This window comes from Urocampus carinirostris, chromosome 1, assembly GCF_059441175.1.
Source record: "Urocampus carinirostris isolate Australia breed hairy pipefish chromosome 1, RoL_Ucar_1.0, whole genome shotgun sequence".
In the NCBI taxonomy this organism is placed as follows: Eukaryota; Metazoa; Chordata; class Actinopteri; order Syngnathiformes; family Syngnathidae; genus Urocampus; species Urocampus carinirostris.
The window spans coordinates 56257713-56281754 of NC_142349.1; the positions used below are offsets into that span (position 1 = coordinate 56257713).

A 24042-nucleotide genomic window follows, 5' to 3' on the forward strand; every position below is an offset into this window, starting at 1 on the left:
GCGCTGGGGATACAGTGTAGAATGTTTACACACAAACTACGAAGAGGAAGCGGATTTCTTCTTGGGGTGGATGCTGGGTGACCTCTCGCAGCGCCACACGCCGGTAGCGGCAAAAAGAGGCAGTACAGTACTGTCCCGGATTCGGACAAAGGTGCACACAATACGGAATATAATTTACAGCAAGGTCTAGATATTTTTCGACATCCCGAAAAAAATGTCCGTATCTACCGTTTTGCGTAAGTCGAATGCTCGTAAGTATTGGAGCGTCTGTATTTCATAGATATGATCAAATCTTTAAAAGACACACAGTGAAATAAAATCTACAGAAGAATGAGCTTTTGTCTGGAGAACGGGTTTGGCGATTGTGATGAGTTTTGTGTTAAAATGTCTGGTGTAGATCTTATAGAAAGCAGACATGGGGACTTGAGACTTAGTGACTTGGACTCGAGTCGACTCGAGTCGCTGTTTTTATGACTTGTGACTTGACTTGGACTTGGCAATCTAAGACTCGGGACTTGACTTGTGACTTGACTTGCCCAAGAAAAAAATACTTGGGACTTACTTGGGACTTGAAGGTGAAGACTTGAGACTTACTTGAGACTTGCACATGTGTGACTTGGTCCCATGTCTGATAGAAAGTATTTCAAAATATTTTGGGGTCAAAAATGTTCCTGATCCGTGAACTTGAGTCCTAGACCAATAGCAGATAGGCCTCTTGTTTTGTTTTGTTTTTGGGCCTGTTGTTCATGTCACATGGTCGGAAAAATGTTATAAAGGGGGGGCAAAAATATATCGTATTCCACATCGTAACGTGAAGCCACCATAAGCTAGGGACGCTGTAACCCGGTGGTCTACCGTCAAATTGTTAATGCAGGTCGACAATTCAAACTTCTTTTTTTCCCCTTTATTTCACAGAATATTAAACATTCCATTATTTTCACTCATGGCAGGTTTCAAGTTCATATTTATTAATTTCTCTTAACAAACGCAAGCGACAATCAGAATACAGAACTGTTTTTCCCCCCCTCACACTTTTTATTCCCCTTTTTTATTTTTAAATACGCAAAAACAAGAGAACACTCTCAGTGCAATAGGACAGAGGACTCTGACAGTGCGGTGCTGTCTCTACCTTTTCACAGTGCACATATATACACACAAAAAAGATTGTACATCATCGGTATTACATTTCCCAAACCCCGCCCTAATAATCCGGTGGGCGGGGCCTATTGAACATTTGAAAACAATCACGTTTTTTTTCTTTTTTCGTTTTTAGCTTGCATACAGTGCTGCTAGGCACACACAAACACAGAGCTCACTCCCTTGCACAATAAACGGCGCTGATTTGCACCACGGGAGGGGGCGCTGCACTTGCACATGAGGAGGGGGCTGCAGCACATCCATCAAACTATTTGGCAATGTGGACATTGCATTTTATGTGCAAACGGGGACCAGTTGAGATGAGGAAAAGAGGGGAGTTTGAGGTAGTGGGGAGGACACTTTAAAATGTAATCTTACCCCATTGGCAGAAGATTTTCAGTATAATTGTACTTATTTTAAGATTATTTTGCCTAAAACACAAAATAAAGGCATTGGATAGATCCTTTTGCTCATTTTACTTTTTTTACTAATGTGAATAGGGATTTTTTTCTTAAAATGAGCCAAATTGTCGAACATTTTCCATACAGGGGCAATTTTGGTTCGACCTTTGGTGGTGCTAAGCACCTAGGGTGTCTGCCTGGTTATTATTTTTCTTCATTTCACTTAAAGTGATTTAGGATCATTCAAAGCTGTTCAACAGTGACACTTCCCATTTGTGGGCATCACGGTTCACTTTGTGGTTAGCAGAAACACTATTACAACGCCGTGCCTATTTTTACTCGTTTACAATAGAGTAACCACACACAGACACACACACACAGACACACACACACACACACACACACACACACACAAGAAAGGGGAGAAGGGGAGTAGGATGAGAGTGGTGCTGGGAATCAAATGGACTGAACCATTTCAAGGCAATGAAGTATTTCCAATGCTCCGTTGTTTAAATTTTTCTTTTTGTTTTCATTTTTAAACTCTAGCGTGTTTCAGCCCATGTCCTTTAAGAAAAGTAGAGTTTAAAAAACAATTGTATTTGTTGCAACCTCCAAAACAGGTTTAGTTACACCCATGCTTCCAAATAAGATCATTTTGCTTATTTTGGGATCCTATTTTTCTTTAGCGAGAAATAAGGAAATGTTCTTAAAATAAGCACATTTTTCTGCCAACAGGGTAATATCTTAGTAAACGCAGGGATGGGCAATATGGCAAACATATTATGTCAATGTTTATAATAACAATAATCACGATTCTTTAAAAATATTTTTGCGACTCACCTATCTAATTTCGAGACAGAGTTTATCTTGAAAAAAAAAACTTTTATTTAAAAAATAAGATAAATGTGATCTTGATTTTATCACGATTCTATAAAAATATTTTTTGTGCCTTATTTGCTATTTTTTAACTGTTTTTAGGTTTTATGATAATTTATATAAAATGATATTTTAATAAAAGTATTTAAAGTCTGGACACAGTTATCTTTTAGACAGTGTGTTTATCACAATTATTTAAACATATTTTTTGTATTTAATTAGAAAATGTCTGACCATTTTTGCCTTGTGCTTTAAGGAAAAACATCTGGAATGTTAGTAAATGTATGTACTTTCCTTACAGAGTTTATTTTGAGTAGTGCAATTTGTTTAATAATGAATTGTTTTGTTTGGATTATTACGGTTTCAAAACCATTTTGCTGAAATGAGCCCATTTTGAAACAAATATAAAATGTAACATGTAAATCTAGGCCAGGGACTGCTAGAACTGAAGGGAAAAGGCCCGAGAAACTTCTTTCTTCTTTTGATTTTTTTTGAGATCGTGATTTAATATCGTCACATCGCCCACCCAGGGGGGAATATTGTTCCGAGCCTGATTGGATGTGATGAGCCATGAATGGGCAGTGCAGCTTTCTTGGCAAATACCCCGAGTCTTTTGTGCAACCCCCGTCCTTAGTTTTCGTTTTTGTTGGGAGCTGTAGCCATGACATAGGTCCTTGATGATCTCCGTAAAAGTTTTCCAGCCAACAGTGATCCACGCAGGGACAACCAATCAATCCCGGAAAGGAGCTTTTACTTCCCTGCCAAATAAAACGCACATGGCACAGCTCGCTACTTGTCACCTTTCCAAAAATATATACTGTATATAAGCATCCTCTTGAAGGGTTATTTCTTAAGCAAGTGCATATGGCTATTATAATCTTCAGTAAAATCAAGACGTGGTCTAAAAGCTCAGGTGTTGATTGTACAGGCTGGTCGTTGGCGTCAAATATTTACACAGGTTCTGGTGCTCGTAAGTGTGCGTGGCAAAAGTCAAAGCGGCAGCGTTCAGTTCGACGGCTGTTGCCACAGAGCCCATTTCTAATAACCGAGCTATCCAAGGTGCAACCAGACAGTTTCTCGCTTCAGGCTTTGGGTGGTTTTAAGGATTCAACTGTTTATAATGTATCTTCTACTTTTGCTACCTCTCCTACGCACCCGTATCAATGTCTCGGAACGGGTACAAAAATAAGCGTACAGTATTCCCTCGCCGTTTGGTGGTTCGACTTTTGCCTACTTGTGCATTGTGGATATTCTTCTACGAATATATATGTTCTACGGGCAAATATGTACTTTGCGAAATTGAGGCGTCACTTTACAAGCGCTTTTACACATAAAACCAATCTGAGAACTTCGTTCCGTTTTCAGGGTGCCGATCGGAGCAATCTGAACGATAACAAATGACAAAAGAATAATCCCGTAGGCATGCTGTGTGAGCAATCCACATGGGCGAAGTCATTACGAAATAGTCGTTTTCGTGTTTGATTTTGACATTATATAAAGGCTGATTTCTTTTATGTCTCCTGCCAAAATCAAGTGCTGTGCTGATTTGCTCTCGCTTCAAAAATTTGGTCCATTGTTGCGTCTTGCGTCTGTATGCAAGTTGTGCTCGTACGCAATTTTACAGAAGCTTAGACTTTCACTATATATGGATGGATACAACTGTGGCATCTTTTATAAAGTGATACCTTGCTATTCGAACGACTTTATACTGAAACAAATCAGTGTTTGACATTAACATTCGAGTAACTTTTGCTGTGGTATTCAAACAAGATATCAGAACTTGGACAAACCCGATTACAGCCTAACGCGTGGCCAAATGAGGTATGCGACTGTCTTGGCTACTCAAGCCTGGTTTCGGAGAGAGAGCTTGTTATTCCCACAACACGTATTGATAATTTGTTGGGATTTACTATTTTTCTTTCTGCTAATAATAATGGGTGCCTAGAAAGTTAGTGATAAGGTAAACGTGACAATAGGGATTGGGGTGGGAAAGTAAATGATTGCAAAATACGTGAATAGTGTACAAATGTCTGCCATTGAACCGCTTTTAAAAGTACAGAAAACGGTTGTATTTTTAATCTTGCCTTTAATTTTATTTACACTTTTTAATCATTATTGTTTTCAAGGTACATCTTTTCTCCAGATTTGGGGTAATTGTTGTTATTTAGGTACATGTTTTATCATTATTTGGGGTATTTTGGAATCCATTTGAATGTATGGGAAAAAACGTTTCAGTATTCGAACAATTCAGTCTTCAAACACTTATCCCGATTGTTTCTATAGTCGAATACCGAGGTATCATTGTACTTATTGCAAAAATTCACTCAATATGTTTGGTAATGCAAATGTTTCACTTAGAAAAGCGAAGGAATACTGTCATTTTTCTGCCGTGCCTTCTTCACACCACCTACGATTATTCCCTTTGAAAAGCTTTAACAGATAGACTTCTTACTGTGATATACAAAAGAGAGTTAATATTTCTGCTTCGGTTTGTGACTGTTGTATTTGGAATAAGCTGAAGTGGATAGAAAATGTAAAATGTCCATTAGGGATGGGAATTTGACATAATTGGATAGCTGTATTTTTTCCAGTGGTATGATTGTTCTAAACTGGTTTTACAGTCTGAAATGTTGAAAAATGTTTGTCACAAAGCCTCCTATAGCTGCCATGTTGCGCACGAGTTATGATTCATTGGTGGCGCCAAGTGCTTTTAAATGCTTTCTAACACGATGAATCAACAATCCGCAGGACACTTAACAATCGATTCAACCCATCCCTAATGTCAACACAACTCTCCAAGCAACAATACAACAGTGAAAATGTCATTTTGATGTAGACAAAAATGAAAAAAATTCATTGTTACCCCATTGGCAGAACATTTCCCAAATTGTATGTGTTTTTTCCCTTATTTTAAGATTTTTGTTGAATAAAATACTTCTAAATTCTGTAGAAAGTTTGGTGTGTTTTATGAAATACTTGCAAGATTAGAAAAAGGTACATGCAAATTTTAAACTATTATTCCGACCAAGATTTTGATAAAAATACTAAAATATTTTCTTTTAAATAAATACATATCCACACACATCAGAGAAAAAATACTTAAGAGTGAAACAATCTACCAAATGCTACAAAAGACATGTTTTCTTATTATAAATATAAAATGTGTCTAGGTTACTAAAAAAAAAACAAGATACTGTATAATATTTTAAACTAAAGAAAAACTCATGACACTAAACCCCTAATGCCCTTGATAAACAGGTAGGCGCCTTACATGGCTGTCGCTGCTATCGGTGTCTGAGTGTGTGTGTGAATCGGTAAGTGTCAAGCACATTTTAAAGTGCTTTGGGAGGTCTTCAGTGACTTGAAACCTGCTATATAAAATGCAAACCATTTAAAAGTTCTTCAATTGAGTAATTATCTAGTTTTTTCGAGTTTACTCAATTGGCACAAAATGTAGTTACTTTTAAGTATTCAATTTCTTATTCTGAAACTATTTGTTTCTTGTACGAAACAAGAATCTCTTACTTAAAAAAAATTGGAAAACATAGCCATGATATAAGAGAAGAAGAAGAAGAGGAATATGCTTATCAATTGAAATAAGCAGACATGGCTAATTTTTCTTATTTTGAAATATACTTTTCTCCGAAGATTTTGGAAACTAAATTTAAATGTACATTGAGTAATGGTTGACCACTACATGGGAAAGTATATTCTTATAAGAACGAAAACCAGTGCCAAATGAGCACAGCTAAGCAGCAAGATGCCAAACAAGCTTGGCAGTACTAAGTATGGATTCCGCTATGTTAAAGTAATACACATTTTTCAACCCATGAATATTTAAAAAGAAAATTAACATAGGCATGATAGTTCATGTATGATTTAAATCACTGTTCTTTTTACTAAATTTAGGTTTTTTGTACCCATGGAAGGCATTGAATATTACACACAATTCAAACTAACATTATGATAATATAAAATATACAACAAAATAAGGAGCTATCAAGTTTGCTTATTTTAAGTATAAATGTTATTACCTCTTTCCCAAAAAAAGAGAAAACATCTGGAAACAAAACAAATATATAATAATAATAATAATAATAATTTCCTTTGTATTGTCATTCTTTATGTAACAATGTACACAGAACGAAATGTCGATACACCTGACCCGTTGTAGCGAGCCGATGCAGCCGCAGCCAACAGAGGGCGCCGCCATTTTACCAATGTTATAAGTCTTAGGTATGACTCGGCCGAGGCGCGAACCAGCGACCTCCCAGTTTCAAAGCGGGCGCCCTACCATCTAGGCTACTTCAGTTTTCTGCCAATGGGGTAAGAGTCAATTTTTTTGCAATGTACTTAAGTGCTATTTTAGCATCAACGAAGTGGTATCAAACGAAAACAAATTATTTTACCACCGGACAAGTAATCATTAATTATTCAAGACGAACAAAACATGGAAAAGTAAAAATAATAAAAAACAAAAAGTTAGATGGCATCTAAATCTGCTATACATCCTTTTCGATGCTCTTTTAAATCTGATTTCGAAAATATCTATTCGTCAAATATCTACTCTACTCGTTATATTACAAGAATCCAGCCACGTGAAATAGAAAAATATCAAATATCACCAGCGATGATGAGAAAACATGACAACCTGAACAAGCAGAAATATTGCTATGGTAACACCGTTGTCCTTTGACATGGACGTGCCTCGGTCCTCAGATAGCGGTGTCCCAGAAAACGGTGGTCTGTGTGGGATAAGGTGGGGGTCGGATCTTTTTGGCCCCGCTGCTCTTCCCGCAAGGGGGAAGGACCGAGGACCCGTCTTGCTTGTGGTGCCGGTCATCGGTTTTGTCGGTGGGAGGCTTCTCCAGGTATCGTTGCAGTTTGGGGTGTTGTCGGGAGCGGATTTCTTTGCAGAGCGTCCGCTTCCTTTCAATTTGCTCCAGCATGGTGGTGTCGCCGCACATCCAGGGCATCTGCGGCATCTGGGGGGAGTAACATTGTGTTGACTTCATACAGCTATGTATGTATCGGCTTTGTAGATTTGTACTTGAATTGTCTTCATTTTATTGATATCAACGTATTGTCGTAAGAAAGAGTACACAGCAAATACGATCTTAGGGCAGATTGCAAGAGTGTGTATTGAGCGTGACTGCCTGTGTGCACAGCTGTAATAGGCGGGTGTACTCTGTCAGTCAAACAGCTGGGGTGGGCGGGCGTACAAGACGATGTCTCTGAACCCAAACAAACAGGGAAGCATGGCGAACACTATTTTACCGGCTCGTTGCATCGAAAAGAAATTCATAAAATTCAAGTGAATCAGACTCAGAAAAGCGAAAAAAAAAACATCGACAGTGAGTGCTCCATGTGATTGTAATTGAGTTGGTAAAGCGACTGAGGTGGCGTCGGGAGAGAACCCAATAGCAACGCTGCAAGTCCAAACCGCTGCTACTGCTAGGTTGACAACCCTCTTAAGCTACCCCTGCCGAGCCGGATCCGTTACCCAAGAAATGGATGACGTGGCGCTACAACCCAAGTGCGAACACTATGTTCCGGACTGTTTTATTTTAGTCATCTGGGCTCAATTTGATAACCATGCTAGCGTGCAGCTAGCCAGCTGCCCTCTAAATTGCTTTATGCACTGAAAGAGAAGTCCTCCTTTTTTCTTGTACTTTGGTAGGACAATAAAGGCCATTCGTTCAATTGCAAGTCAGTGTGATGTGCTTTTTATTTGTAGATCTATAGTTGTTATTTTGTGACAGTTGTATACTCTCAGTCGGTAATGACGTCATTTCGAGGTAGAGTAAGTTTGACCCTTGAAAGCTTGAAAGAAGTTTGTGGCTTTTCACTTTTCTCAGGGGGTTCTGGCCCCAATTAACCGCAATAACTGAGGGATCTTTGTATTACTTCTATTACTGCCACCAAATGGGAAAGTAAAAGTTTTGATAGGGCTTAAAGCCCTCAGCACAACTCTGGTGCCAGCCGCATGCATTTTGCTTCTGTGCAGGAAAAGCTTTGGGAGGAAAACAGCAGGTGCCTAATGTTTCGAGCATCGAGCATGGTTGATAATGTTGGAGCTTGTTCGGCAAAATCCTCTGATGTACGGGGCACAGGGGAAATGGCGAGGATCTCTTTTGCACAATGCAGGTGCCCTAATCACATGACATTCTAGTGATGTCTGAAAACATTTACTGCATCAGTAAAACTTAAAAAAAAATGAAAATATATCTTTTATAACAGGAGTAAAATAGGAAGATACTTTATCAAATATTTAAAATGCACTCTTTATATTTCAACCTTTTTACCGACAAATCAAGCAAAGGCCTCGGTTTATAGATCAAAATTGACAATCAGGGGAAGTTATATATCAAACATGCTACAATTCCCTTTTCCTACCATCCAAGTCCACTCCCCGGAGTTCCCTTTAATCCTAAACTCTGCCACCCTGTCTACCTTCCAATAACATTAAAAGCCCACCTTTTAAAAGTAGCCTATCCATCCACCTAATCCAAACTTGCTGCACATGGTCCCCCATTTTTACTGTATTTGTTTCATCTGTTTTTATCTATTAGTTTATTTATTGGAAAACTTTAAGAATGCACCATATTTTTCTCCTACAGAAAAAATATCATTTTCTATTATCAAACATTTCTGAAAAAGTGCCAGGGAGCCACTAGAGAGAGCCAACGAGCCGCCTATTGCTAACCCCCAGTAAAGCCCGTATTGATAAAGAGTCTCAAGGGCTGCACGGACCCACATTACAAGTAACACATTGTGTCGTAATTCAGACACTCGTTTGCAGACTTTGTTGGGCACCTATAAATCTTAATCAATAAGCTGTCAATATTAAAATATGCAACGTTCTTACCTGGCTCTGTTGAGCTTCTGCTGCTCTCCTTTGCGGCGTCCCGATTGGAGAAGGGTTAGCGGACATGGAAGGTGAGCGGGCATATTTTGGCGCCGTTTTTGTATCTGAAAAGAAAACGGCATCCTATTTTCAAATGTTTTTATGGAGGTATCTGATTTCACTATGCACGACATATCTACAAAATATAGTCCTGTTTGTGAAATGCCAGTATGTTTTCGTTTTGAAGCCATGCCTGGGTATTTAATGCAGCAAGAGCCAAGTTTAAAAACAAGTGTAGTTACTTTGTAAAATATTTGATTTGGGATTTACACAGGATCACAAAATCCATACTATTTCTGATATGGTGCAGTTGTTGTTGACTATTAGGTAGCTTAGAAGCTGTGACACCTAAGACTGAGACACCACTTTTATTCCAGTACCTTTCTATGTGCAATCAAGCAAGATGATAGAGTAGACCCCCGAGTTAAGGTGTCCCTACCTTATGATCATTTCAGATTACAATGTGGAATAAAGTTTTTTTTTGGTATCTATTCATAGCTTTTTCTCCATTGGACGAAATCAACATCAACATTTTTTGGTGAGTGTGGTTTACGTCTCCATGCCATCTCGATGCCATTCTGCCATTGAGTGGCGTTATATAACATGCTGGTCTATTTGTTTGCATCAAGGCATAGAAATACAGATGTGCTATAGACTGAATTCTCTCCCACAATGGCTTTCACTCACTTTGTTCAGTTTACAGTCACATGTGCTTCCAAAGACTTTGCGAATTGGGGTTAGGTGTAACACAAAACTGTATTTATTAGCTTTGGTCCCTAAGACTTGTACGGATGCTAAAAGGCGACGAAAAACATGACTCCATGAAAACAATGCTTGTTATAATGAATAAATATGAGAAGATAAGATTCATAACCTAAAGTTGCACAGCCATAACCATTAAACGAAACTAAGGAATCATTGAAAAATGATAAGGCGATTAAACCAACACAGTTGGCATGGCCGTTCTTGTAAATGGAACTCTTAATCAGTTTTGAGTTCAATCTCCCTCTGCATACACCCACCACCTCCACTTGACCAGCTTAAGTCAGCACCAAAGATAAATATTTTTCCTTTCTGACATGTATATATATTTCTAGTTTTTTCAACTATATACTATTTTGTCATGTGATAGTTTTTACTTTAGGTACCGGGGGTTTGGAAAAAGTAGGATATTACCATAGGTTTTTATCCCCCACATTGTTATTTTGGCTTTCTAATCCCAGCTCATAAGTATAAATCTTGTATCCCGAGGGTCTACCTGATGGGTTTTTTTTTTGTCGTGCAGGAGTATTTACTGCAGGAACAGCAAACTTTAAAAGATAAGTGATTATTAGTAACTTGATTATTAAAACTGTAAAACTTCGTAACGAGGAAAATATCATTTTTTTTCTCTTGATGTTCACTCACCATTTCCGGCGCCAACTGTCATAGGGGGGCTCCTGGTCGATCTGCCGTGGTGAGTAGGCGTGGTGGTGGATGAATTCTGACCCGACACGGTGCTTCCGTTCCTCTCTTGTACTTTGGATGGCTCCATACTCTGATTTCTGTTCTCCCGTCGCGGCGTTCCGTCGGATCTGTATCCCCTCTCTTTGCTGTCGTACCTGTGCTCCATCACCGTCGGACTCTTGGCGATTTTACCGTCGTATTGTTGCTGATCAGAGCCGTTAAGACACCTGTCCTTACTGTCCCGCCTCACTTCGAGGCCCGTCCGGCTCAGATCTTTACTGTCCTGCCTCGGGAGTAGAGGAGGTGGCAGGTCCCCTCCATTGTGGATGTGCCTCTCTCTCCCTTCGTGCTTGGATTCTGAGACATACCCCGCCCTGTCTTTGCAGATACTGGCCCTGGATGTCTCTTGCCTGGGGAGAATCTCAGGCGGCTGGTCTATCCTTCCCTCGTGTTTGTGCTCCATGTCGCTCCATGCCCTTTCCTGGCTGTCCTGCCTGGGTAACAAATCAGGACGAAAGTCTTTATATTCCGAACCGGTCCTGAATCTGTCTTTGCTTTCCTGTCGGGGTAAAAGCTCAGGTGGCTTGGAGTCCACTCCGTTCCGGATTCGTTCTCTGCTGTCTTGTCGGGGCGCAAGTTCCGGTGGCTGGTCCAGAGGTCTTTCGTGTCTGCAGTCCAAACCGTTCCTAGCACCGTCTTTGCTGTCTTGTCGAGGTAACAACTCTGGTGCCTGATCCAGGAGTCTCTCTCGGTCTTTGTTTTCCTGTTTAAGCAAAGACTCCATCCCGTGTCCCGCACCCCTGTCCTTACTGTCCCGTCTCTGCATGAGCTCTCCGTTGATGATTCCTCGGTCCTTTGAGTCCCTTCTCATTAGTGCGGCGGGCTCGACGGAACTGCAGTTACGGTCTTTGGAATCCCACCTACCTGGAAGCGGCTCCACAGGACCGAACCCTTGGTCTCTGCCATCCCTGCCATCTCTGCTGTCCCTCCGAACGAGCGGTGCTTCCATGCCGCTTCGTTCTTTGCTGTTGCGCCTGTGAGACTGTGACTCCACTTTGCCGGACCGATCCCTGTCTTTGTCCTTGTCTTTGTCTCTGTCTTTGTCTCTGCGATGAGACGACTCTTTGCTGTGGCGCTCCTTGGATTCTCGCTTGGATTCTTTGCCGTGACCGTGTCGTTCCTTGCTTTCCCGTTTGGACTCGCTGTGGGACTTGCTTTTGGACTCCGCTGTCAAACAGAAGGACATTTTTAAACTATTTGTAATGATGTTAATTGCATAAATTATTTCATCAAGCGAATGTTTGTTAATCAATATCACATGCCACACAAAACATCTCAATTATCTGTCCATCTGGACAATTATGTCCTTATACACTTTAAACTAATAAACTCGTATCTATACACATTATCTTATTGCATAAATACAGCCTGTACAAAGTGTATTCCTTCCTTCCCATTGTTCTGTTTCTCTTGTTTTCCCAAGTCCCTCTTTTTGTGTCTCTCCTGTATTTGTCTTACTCTGTCTTTCTCCCTCTTTTCCTCTCTATCTTGTTGTATCTTTGTCTGTCTGTGTCTTTCGCGCACTCTTTCCTTTTTTTTACAGTACATTGCTTTTGTATGGTTATAGAAAACGTTTTTAATTCCTTGCTAGAAGATTGCTTAGCTCTCATTGCAGTGGACAAAATAAATTCCTATCCAATCGGCCGAAAATATTGTTCAATTGAATTATATTTTGTCTTTGCTTTAGAAAAAATATATCGTTAAAACAGACAAAACTGTCTTTTTTCGCCAATGTTAGATTGTTTAGATGATTTTAATACTCTCAACTACGATTTAAAAAAGACATAAAATAAGTAACAATATCTCGCAGCTACTAGAACATTTTGTATGGTTTAAGTATAAATCATATTCCTTTTAATTGAAAAACAAGGTAAAATAACTTAGAGAAAATACACTTACATGTATTGCAATACTATAAATTGTCCTCTAGATGGCATTGACAGTGTACAGAAAACCCCAAACAGGTCACAAATAGTATGAACATATTATGATCTACATTTGATTGAATTTTGATCATGTTAATGATGATGATTGATAGTAGTAGCGTTAGAAGTAGTGCTGCATTATGCATTCCACAGATGGCCTAAATTTAAAAACTCCTTATTGGCTGAAAGCTGATTTTGATGTTCCTTTGATTTTCTCTGATCCTCAACACGACAGTTGGTTATATTTTCGAATATGCATTTGTAGAAAAAACACAATACGTGCATTATAGCTCACTCTGTAGTTGTATATGCGTTCTTGCATAGTATTATCACGCATGTGTCATACATGCAATCTGTGTGTGTGCAGGCGGGGAGGTGGGCGAATAGCGATTAACCATTGGAAATGTGGGTCAAACCAGTTGTTGATGCTTGGAGGTGAGAGAACCATGAACCTTCTGCATGTGATCAAATCTACTAGTCCAGCCCTGATGAGAGTTTTTATTCTTTTATTTTAGTAATCTATTTGTAAAGGGCTTTTCAGACAACGATTTGCAACGCAAAGTGCTGCGATAAAGCATTTAATGTTTGATAAGAAAATAAAATCACCCCTTTTTCTCCAGCAACAGCCCAAAACACAAAAACGACCTGTACGCAATGGTTGAAATAGAGTAATAAAAAATAAACAATACCTAAACGAATAAAAAGTAATTAAATCTAACTTGCTTCCCCCCTTACAAGTTATTTTAGTCTGGCAGAAATAACATCTTTCATTACATGTCAGGACTCTTCTTCTTTGACTATTTATAAACATATTTTGCATAAATTGTTTGGTTTCCTGTGTTTTCACTTCCAAATCCATACTACATTAAATGAAGACTGAACTGCCATGTGGCGTTATTCAAAATGGATGGGGGATGTTGCTGATATAAAGTGTAGAGAAACACTCTTTTTATTGCTTATGAAACGTCACAACTTTAGGGGACACTGAACCGCTAACGCCCCTGATAAGCAGGTTATTGTTGAAGCTCTGGGTGTGTTAGTGTGTGTGTGAATGGGTAAGTGTGAAGCACATTGTAAAGTGCTTTGGGAGGCCAGTGACTTGAAAAGCGTGATATAAATTTTTATAAATAAAAATAGTATTTTTTGTATTTGATTTTGCTCTTGTTAGAACATTTTTCCTTTTTTCACTACCTCTTATAACCCTAAGCCTAACCCTAACCCTAACTTTTTAGTGAGATAAAAATGCAATTTTAAGCATTATTTTCCTTGGGAAAAATGTCTGATTTGCAAAACATATTAATAACATAGTCCTCAACAGGAGGACACCGTATTTTAGTAGAGCACATGTGACAATATTGCAAACAAAAACTCCTTATGAGTGTTTTGTTTCACCCCCCATACATAAATGTAAAATAATTAAATAATTAAATATTGTGAAAGTAAATATAAATAAATATATATCATATATAAAATATATATATATATATATATATATATATATATATATATATATATATATATATATATTTAGCAACATTATCTGCTAATTGGGCATTTTTTTTTGGTCCCGGTGTTCAAATTATAATCACACACTGGCCAGGGGATTGTTTGGCCGAAAAAAATATTTTGCTAGGGTAAATCAATGAAACAAACATTTCTCTAGACTATAGACCAAGGATCAACAACATTTTTGAAGCTAAGAGTTACTTTTTTGTTACTGATTAGTGTTAAAGCCTGCTACTTATTATGGTATGCATTATTAAAATAAGTTAAATGTTATTAATGTTTGTACTATGTTATTACCAGGTTGTAGTCTTTGAAAACAGTGTTAAAATCATCTGTTAACCACTAAAACATCCACATTAAACAAGTGCACTAAGTGATTTATATGTATATTTCAATTCTACCCTAATTTGAAACGGCCTTCCAAGAATTTAACATGCATTCCTAGACACTGATCATGTTAATGATTTCTTATGCCAGTTCAAGATACAATTTATTAGAAAATTACAATGACCCATCTCCTCTAATTACAATAAGCAGATAAATCTTACTGTCAAAGATCTAGTAAAATCAAATGACTTTAACAGCACCATAAAGACCTCCCAAATTGCCTGCAGAGTGTGGAAACTGCAGCTCCATTCCCATTGGTCGGAACTTTAGGTAAACCGTACAGGGATTGGATAGACGGCAGCGTGTGTGACGTGCCGATGAGGTGTTAGATTGCAGTTGAACGCCTTCGCTCTCCGCACATCAGGAGCGTGTTGCTCGGTGGAGAAACCGGTGTTTCCTTAACAGTGATTGGCTGCTCTAGCTGCAGAGAGGGAAGCTGCAAATAAACGGACTTCTCCTTCCTCTGTTGCTATGTCGCCGTTGCTAAGAGTGTGGAGTCAGAATGGATGGGGATTTGAATTCAATTGCATGGCAAAGAAACCTGAGTTCATGTTAGATTTCATCTTGGAAATACATTTAATGCCTCCAGTTGATCAGTTATCTGGATTGGAGTAAACTCACTGCTTATCCCTAGTGTATGATGTTTTAACCTTATGATGTGGACTACGTTTTTTCCTCCCCTTGTTATGGCATTTTCCCACTATACTACATAAACAACAAATTATTTCTTGTACCCCAAAACTTCCAGAGGTTTGCGTTGTTCATGTTATGGCTGTGTGAGTGTAACTATTCATTACGTCTCTAAGATGCCTGTTAGCTATTAGTCGAAGTCATAGAATGCTGGTTTTCCAATTGTTTGCATCACGAAAATGTCGATATGCTACTGGATGAACTCCCAATTTGCAAGTAATTGCGATAAAATACTGTGCTTTTTTCTTTTAGTAGATTAGCTAGAGTCCCAAGACTTGCATTGATGCTAAAAGGAGAAGCAAAAAAAAAAAAAGCAAACCATGAAAACAAAGCTTGAAATTATCAAGAAATGTGCAGCGTTACCTTCACTAAGGACGGCGTTTGGGTCACCCAAGAATGAAGCTTATTTTTAGTGTCCTTTTTCAAATTTTTGATTCCTTTATCTCAAAATAAAAACATTAATACCTCAAGTAAGAAAAATCATTTTTCCCATTTTAGGTGTTTTGATAACATAGGTAGAAAATGAGCAAAATTACATATTCATGCAAAAAAAACAACAAATAATGTTGCAAAAGTATAGAAACGACACTTAAAAAACACCCAATAAAAATATGTGTTTTTATTCAAGAAACAAGGTTAATTATCTCAAAACAAGACCAAATATAAATACATTTAGTTAAATTTTGTGCCGCATCGGTCGAGATTTTGTGGCAGTAAGATGTCGACTTGACATTCTGTTCAGATCAGATAATGTGCTGTCTGTGCAGCCCTTAAAGCAGGGATGTCACACTCAGTTTGGAAACTCTGATTTTTGAGTTTTGTTTTCAGTATTATGCTTTATTAAGCCAACATTAGTAACCTGTATTCTACATATTGTAATTGCGAATGACAAGGGATCTCTTCTAAACAATACAGTTACATAGCTGTCAACACTATCACATGATAGACTACTGATTTTTGCTCCTAAAACACCTACCACTTTTTTTTAATCCACAGACTTTTTTAACAAGATAAAAATCTTACCTCAAGACTACTATTTTAGTCTACCGATGCTTTATTTGATATTTGATATTTGATTTGATTTGATTAGAGCTCTTGTTGGTGATAGGAAGGAGAGCAGAGGTGTTGTGAAAGGATAGTGGGATTGTGGACGCGTTCTTAAGAATGGGCAGGGCACCCGTATGATGCAGCAGGGGTAAACCAGTGAAAGCTGTCGGGCCCTGCTGTTGAACAAAAAAGTGTGTCGTGTCACCCTGACCCGAGTGACATGGCCGCTTTCTTGTGTCCCGTTTCATCTGGAGGGACGAAAGTATGACCAACTTAGGTGTCAAGGTGCCTAACTTGTTTGGGTGTTTGGGCAATTGGGTTGGTCATGGTCCAAAAATTTTTGTGTGTGTTTTTTTTTTTTGCTTTTTTTCCCTTTTATTTTCTTGTTATTGTATGTGTTTGTCTTGCTGTCGATCACCCCTCTTGAGGGATATGACCAAGGTAGATAGTAAATAGATAGATAAATTGTTTCATGTGTAGAAATTAAGTGCCTGATAAAATCTACCACCTTTTAATTTCACAACATTGGCATGTATGCATCTCTTCTTTTTCGCATTGAATGTGTCAACTGCTTTATTTTACCAGTTGGGTGAATGCAGTTTTACACCTAAATCCTTTCACCACACCATACAAATTCAACACTGCCATCTAGCCGGAGGGAGCATTTTGTTTGCATTCATTCAAAAGGTCATAACTTTTGTTAGAGATCACCTAGCGACCTGCTTCTTTTTGTTGACATACTCAGAAATTCGTGGTGGGCTGGACTGAATCATCCAACAGGTTGTGAAATCCACCCCTGCGGGCCATATGTTTGACATATCCACCTAAGATACTTCTTGTCAATAACAAGTCTTTGACTATATATTACTTGCAAATGGGGTAAGTTTTTTTTTTTGGCAGGAAGAAAGTTTTCAGAAAATAACTTACTTTCCCCGGGCTCTTTGGATTTCCTCCCACTGGCATTTTTCTTCAGCATGTTCCTACCGGTGGTAAACAAGTTGGTCAGCTCATCTAACGGGCTGGTGGGTGTCCTGGAACGCCCCGTGGACACGTTCTGCATGGATCCGTGCAATCGCCCACCGCCGTCCTGGGGTGGCGACCCTTTCCCGTGGGGGGTGGCCGAAGCACTCCTGGGAAGGCCCCCCGGGAAGGGCACCGGGGCATCGAACGGCGGCGTCCGCATGAGGCTGAGCGGCGTGAGGCAGCGACCCATGCTAACCGGGGACGGGCAAGCCGAGTGGCTGCGTTGGTATGAGGCTGACGATTTGTAGAGGGTGCACGGTAGCGGGGGTGCAGATGAGCGCCCCGACACGGTGAGGGTGGGGGTCGCTGTCAACTCCCGGCGTAGGTGTGCAGTGGAAGGCGGCTCACCTGAGGATGTGGGGGATTTACTGTAGGACTGGTTTTCCATCATGGGCAGTTTTGTCACATCGAGCGGTGTGAGGGGCGACTCGTCCGAGTTGGGCGAGCATTGGGCCGGTGCCGGGGGGAACACCAGCAATGGGGGTCGGTGGGTGAGTAAATTGGGAAATGGGGCGGGGATGTCGCAAAAAGGAATGTTTCTGGGCGTGGAGCATCGGCTGAGAGGTTCTGGCTCGTATGGGGCCGGAGTAGGACACGCCGAGCGACACCCCACCGGGTCTGTTCGGTACTCCATATCGTCCAACATGGGGTACTTCATCTCCTCGTATACCGACTCTCCCGGTTCGTCGTCCTCGCTTTTGGGGTATTCCCGAGCCCCCACGTCAATGCCGCCCATTTCGATGTACACGGGCTCGTCCTCGCAGTCGTCCACCGGGCTGTCGTCGCTTTGTGGAGACGAGCCGTTTCGTTCACAAGGTGAGCAGGTGCGGTTAAGCGCTTTGTTGGGGCAGGCCCCCCCATGGGTTTTTATGTAGGACTCGTCGAAAGAGACGCTCAGTTGAGTGTTTGGGTTCCTCTTGGGTTTTGGAGGCGGAACCCGACGGCAGTCTTCGCTGCAGCCTTGAGCTGAGAGAAAGAGGAAGATAGGTGTTCAATCGTGACGGGACTGTTCAGGTGTATTTGCTCTATCCGTACTATATTCAGTAGACGAGGGGTGTCAAACTCATTTGAGCTTGTCGGCCTCGTGGTAGAATAAAAACTCTCATGAGGGCCGGACTAGTAGATTAAAAAGAGAGGGACAGAGAGAGAAAAGAGAAAGGGGAAAAAAAAAGCAAGATAAAGAGAATGAGAAAGGGAGGAACGTAAAAAGAAAGAAACTTTAAAAGAGAGAGAGAATGAGAATGAGAGAGAAAAAGAGAAAGGGAGAAAAAAAAAGTAAGAGAAAGATACAAGGAAAGGGAGAAAAAGTGAGAGAAAGATGAAGACGAGGAAACAGACAAAGGAGAAAGACAAATAAAAATAAATACATAAAGACATAGACGGACAGACAGACAGACAGTGAGAGAGAGAGAGATGCAAAGAGACAAAAACAAAAGAAAAAGTGTTTGAGTGAGAAAAAATGATTGGAAGAAGAGAACAGGAGAGAGACAGATGGACAAAGAGGGAATAGAGAAAGAAGGTATGAAAAATAAAATAAAACGGGACAGACAAGATCAAGATAGAAAGAATGAGAAAGGTAGAGAAAGGGAGAAACAGAAAAAGAAAGACATCAAGAGGAAAGAAAGAGAGAGAGAGAGAGATAGAGAGAGAGTGGGCATATTCCAAACTTTAAGACGCTTGTCTGCTATTGGTCGACGTCAAATAAGATTGCTGTCTGAAATTGGGTTGTGTCACGGTGCCATAAAGATCACACTACACCATTTTACTTGTTTTTCCAGTAAAGTATTCTTTTCTTACATAGCGATGTACCACTGCTTGGCTAACATGAGTGGCTAGAAAATAAAAAAGTGGAAAAAAGTGCCAGATGCTTGGGAAGAGGGGATTCAGTGATAATCACATGCAGGGCGCGGCTGTGTGGTGACTGGTTAAGTGGTTAAAGCACCACCAAACCAAAGAACCTTCGCAAAAATAGTACTAAAATGGCAACCAAAATTGTCACCCTATTTGAGTTTTGCAATATAATTACCCATCCAGTGGCACGACAGCTGAGTGGTTAGCGAGTCCGCGGCAGAGTTCTAAGGCCAAATGGGTTCAAATCGAGCTACCAGCCTTTCTGTGAGGAGTTTGCATGTTCTCCCTGTGCTTGTGTTGGTTTCCCCCTCACATTTGGGCCAAAATTGTCCCAAGGTGTGAATGAGCGAGTGACTTGTCTGTCTCTGTGTGCCCTGCGCTTGGTTGGCAACCAGTTTAGGGTGTCCCCTGCCCATTGCCTGAGAACAGCTGGGACGGGCTCCAGCACCCCTGCGGACCTACTGAGGATAAGGGTTGCAGATAATGGATGGATAGATAGTACATATGTTTTGCTTATTAATTGAATCAACAGTGTTTCATTAAAACGAATGAAATATTTTGAAACCATGAAGAGATGGCTAGTGATAAAGTCTGTATCCTTTTTTACAGAAAACGTTGCTATAGCATAGTAGCAGGTTTTGATTTTCCTCCCATTAATATTTCTCCCTTTTTTTTTTCTTTTTTGAATGATTCATTGAATGAATCTTGAGCGGAAATGCAGGGCAACTTGTTGTGCGGTGGAGTGGGTCAGATGTAGGTCAATGTGTACGGCTACTAGCGCTATCTTGAGTCAGAAATGCGGGAAGGGTTGAGGCATATGCGTGTTTCTAGGTCACGTATATCACAACGGAAGCGCTAACTGGGTCACGCGCAAACATGCCGCTCCGATGGGACGGCGGTGACGCGGCGAGATTCGGTGGAGAACGTTCGCCGTTGTCGTAGCCCGATTGTCGAGGGATTGAGGTTTTTTGATCGTTTCATGGTTGGAATATTGTGACCGAGAAGCCATTTTTTCCCCTTGAATAATTCAGAAAGCAGATGGCTCAGACACACGTATATAGTTCCCATAACCGTATGACTCACCCGCATACCGACATACGCACGTCTGTACAACTGCTCACACGTTTTCAATTGGAAATTAGAACAGGTATCGTGTATCGTTCAGATGGAATGTTGTTGCTTATTTGCAACTCTGACGGATAGATACTATAATCCTTTGCTACATCGCGGTTTGTGAAGCGCGATCCATTATCCCCAGGGAAGACCGGCAGCGTGCACTTTTGCCAAGCCTGGCCTGGCCCCTCTTTTCTAGCTTGTGTTTTCGCCTATAATAAACTGCAGTCATGCGGCCATGATCCGTTATCACCAATTCCATATTGTTGCAAGTGGTAACTCGCAGAAGGCACTTTAGTCGCAGGCATTCGGTTCTGACCCGCCTAAAATCAAATGCACTGTTGTGGCTGAGATTAATCATCCCTGGTCGACTATTGCTGAGAGCAATGTTCAAAAAACATTTCTTTTTTTCTGGTTCGGGCTGCTGAAGCCTGCCATTGATGTCCACCTAAAATGAACTGTTGTTTTGGCCGCGACCCATTATCCCAAGTAGACAGTTGCAGAGAACAGGGAGAGAGAGCAAATTTGCGTCTTGCTTGGTGGCTTTTTTCCTGATCTTTCCACCGAAAATGAACAGCACCTGTGTGGGGGTGATCCATTATGTCACGTTTAACTATTGCTTTTTCATAAATTTCTGCACATCACAGTGGGTTCTGAGCACCATTGAAAACTATTGGATTTTTTTATGTACAGAGCATTGATTAAAAGAATTGTGATTTTTTTTTAATATATTTTTCTTCACATGATCGGGACAATTTGTATAAATTGGTAAGTTTTAGTTAGTTATTGATTGAACTGATGTCTCCATGAAGCTTTGCGTAACACTACTGCAAAAATGTTTGCTGTTCATGGCCATATTCCTATAATCCGTTTCCAAAACAAATCTCTCAGGTCGCTGCTAGTGTCAAGGCGCTAGTTATTATAAGAAAAATGCAGTAATTAAGATGCCCATTGATCAACTCTGGTGCAATGTGTCATAGATGATGAAATCCACGCACAACTTCTTGTCTCCTGATTGCCTCATGCAGCTGTTTTGCGTCAGGCGGGTCGCCTTAAAATAAAGATACAGTGGAAATTATGGGCCCAGAAATATTCAGCTTATTTCAACAACATTCAGTGGATCCTTGGTTTTCACTTTACCGTGTTAAATAATGTTTTTTTTCAGCCCATTTTTAAGGCATTTTCTCCACCATATGACATCTACAACAAATTTACATGTCCAAAGTCTTTGCAGTGTCCGCGTACATCCCAATATTTCCATATTAATGCCAATGGGTGAAATTTGGAATTAACTAATGATCCGTTATCCTCATGCTTATTCTCAGTAGGGTTGTGGGGGTGCCGGAGCCCATCCCACCTGACTTCGGGCAGGGGACACCCTGAACTGGTTGCAGGGCACACAGACAACTTACTCTCTCAGTCACACCTAGCGACTATTTGGACCAGCTAATTAATGATATGCATGTTTTTGGAACAGGGAAAAACATGCAAACTCCACACAGGAGTCTGCGGTTGCTGGAATTGAACCCTAGACTTCCGCACTGAGGGGATACACGTTAACCGCCGTCCAACCCATTAAGAAATAAATGATCCTAAAAAAGACTACCAATTTGTTATAGTTAGTGTTCAACACAGGGGTTTCAAAAAGGCGGCCCGCAAAGGGATTGAATCCGGCCCGCGAGACCGCACAGAGAAGCGCAAGAGAAAAATGAGCTGCAGGTTGAAATATGTCCACTTGATGTTGCCAAAGCCAGGAGCCACTCACAAAGACACTGTACTTGAATTTCTTTCTTTCTCTCTTCCTCCCTCTTTTCTTCCCTCTTTTCCCTTCCTTTATTCTCTGTGTCTCTCTTTTTCTTTTTCTCTGTTCATCTTTGTCTCTTTCTCTCTCTATGTCTTTTTAACTTTTACCCTCCCTTTGTTTTTTCTTTTTCTCTCTTTCTCTTTCTTTTTACCCTTCTTTCTTTCTCTTCCCTGATTTTATCTCCTTCTCTCCTCTCTTTCTATCTTTCTACTTCTCTTTGGATTTCTTTCTTTCTCTTTCTTTCTCCCTTTCAATATTTTTCTTATCTATTTTGTTTCTCACGTTCTCGCACGCTCTTTTCTCTCTCTCGCTCTCTCTTTCCCTTTCTCTCTTTCTTTGTCCCACGCTTACTCTTTTTCTCTCCCTCTCTTTCACTTATTTCTTTCTTTTTCTTTTTCTTCCTCTCTAATCTACTTGTCCGGCCCCCAGGATAATGTTTGTTCTATCCTGTGGCACCCGAGTTAAAATGTGCTTGACACGCCTGGTTTAACACATAGAGTGACATGTTTTCAATACATGGTTACTGATTTAAATAAATATTACATTTAACATTAAGGAGTAAATATTAAATGGACTGCATTTCTATAGCCCTTTAACCAGTCAGTGAGGACCTCCAAAGTGCTTTACAATGCACTTCACACTATACCCATTCACTCACTGTTAGCAGAATCAGCCATGCAAGGTGCCTGCCTGCTCATTGAGGACATTAGGTGTTCAGTGTTTTGCCCACGGACCCTTCGACATTTAACTCCGAGGAGCCAGGAATCAAAACTGCGATCTCTTAGGTCCTAAGACGACCGCTCTACCTCCTAAGTATTAGTTACATTTATTTTACATACCATTCATATACTTACATACATTAGGCCCTTTAAGGACAGCCATTATGCTTATGTGGCCCTCGGTAATAATGAGTTTGACACCCCGGCAGTAATCCCTCATTTTTCGCAGGGGTTGCATTCCAAAAATGTCGAGCAAGAATCGAAACCCGCAAAGTAGGAGCCTTTAATGTTTTTAATTATTTAGTAATTTATTTATTACACCAAAGACCTGCCTGTGGTTCCAGAGGAAGTTTATTGGGTGGAGAGGTCCAAATTTGTTGGCCATAGAAAGCATTTTCCTCTGTTGAGTCAATTAGAATGCAGAACAGAATGTTCAATGAAAATCTGCAAAGTAGCGAAACAGCGGTAAGTAAACCGTGATCTATTACATATCGTAATGCTTACTTAGGTGCCGAGGTGCTTAAATTGTTTGGGTGTTTGGGCATTTGGGTTGGCCATGGTCAAATTTCTTTTGTTTTTTTGCTACTTTTTCCTTTTGTCTTTTCTTTGTTTTTGTGTTTGTCTTGCTTTCGGTCACCCCTCTCGAGGGTTATTGCCGAGGGTAGATGGATAGATAGAATGCTTACTATATGCTATTTGGTGATTTTAATTCTATAATCCGGGGTACTGGGGGTTTAGATTGCATACAGCAATTTCACTTTGTGATCCTCACCTTGGAAGGGTTTTATGTCGTATCCCGGGGGTCTGCTGCATGTAATTTGATTGCATGAATAGAGAATTCACAAAAACTATTTTTTGAAGTGAGATTAGGCACAGTCGTGGTTTCCGTGGGATGTACAGTATCTGATATTATAGCATATTCATGGAGGGGGCGGGGCGTGCGCATGTGTTTGATCCTTCATCGACAGCTGCATTCCCGCATAAACAGGTTTTCGCGTGGCGGATCGGTTTCCAGCAAAGCTCGTGACATCGCCCTCCCTCCCGCGATTTCTTCTTCTAACCCCCCCCTCCCCCTGTCATGTTTACCCGCAAACCCTGTACCCCCATCCTGCGGGAAGCTCAAAATCTAGGTCAGGCGCTCCTCCTGAAT

General features: G+C 40.4%; 1 protein-coding gene across 2 annotated transcripts in view; it reads right to left on the reverse strand.

The window, feature by feature from the left end:
• Positions 1-3016: 3016 nt before the first annotated feature.
• The window catches only part of nyap2b (neuronal tyrosine-phosphorylated phosphoinositide-3-kinase adaptor 2b), a 45556-nt gene continuing 24530 nt past the window's right edge, over positions 3017-24042 (reverse strand). For both annotated transcript variants that reach the window (XM_088346398.1, XM_088346389.1), the window contains exons 4-7: positions 17310-18371; positions 10729-11994; positions 9283-9386; positions 3017-7399 (exon numbers count right to left, since the gene is read on the reverse strand). In XM_088346398.1, the coding sequence (XP_088202524.1) occupies positions 7130-7399; positions 9283-9386; positions 10729-11994; positions 17310-18371 (2702 nt within the window). In that variant the 3' untranslated portion in view covers positions 3017-7129. The remainder of the gene's footprint in view (positions 7400-9282; positions 9387-10728; positions 11995-17309; positions 18372-24042) is intronic.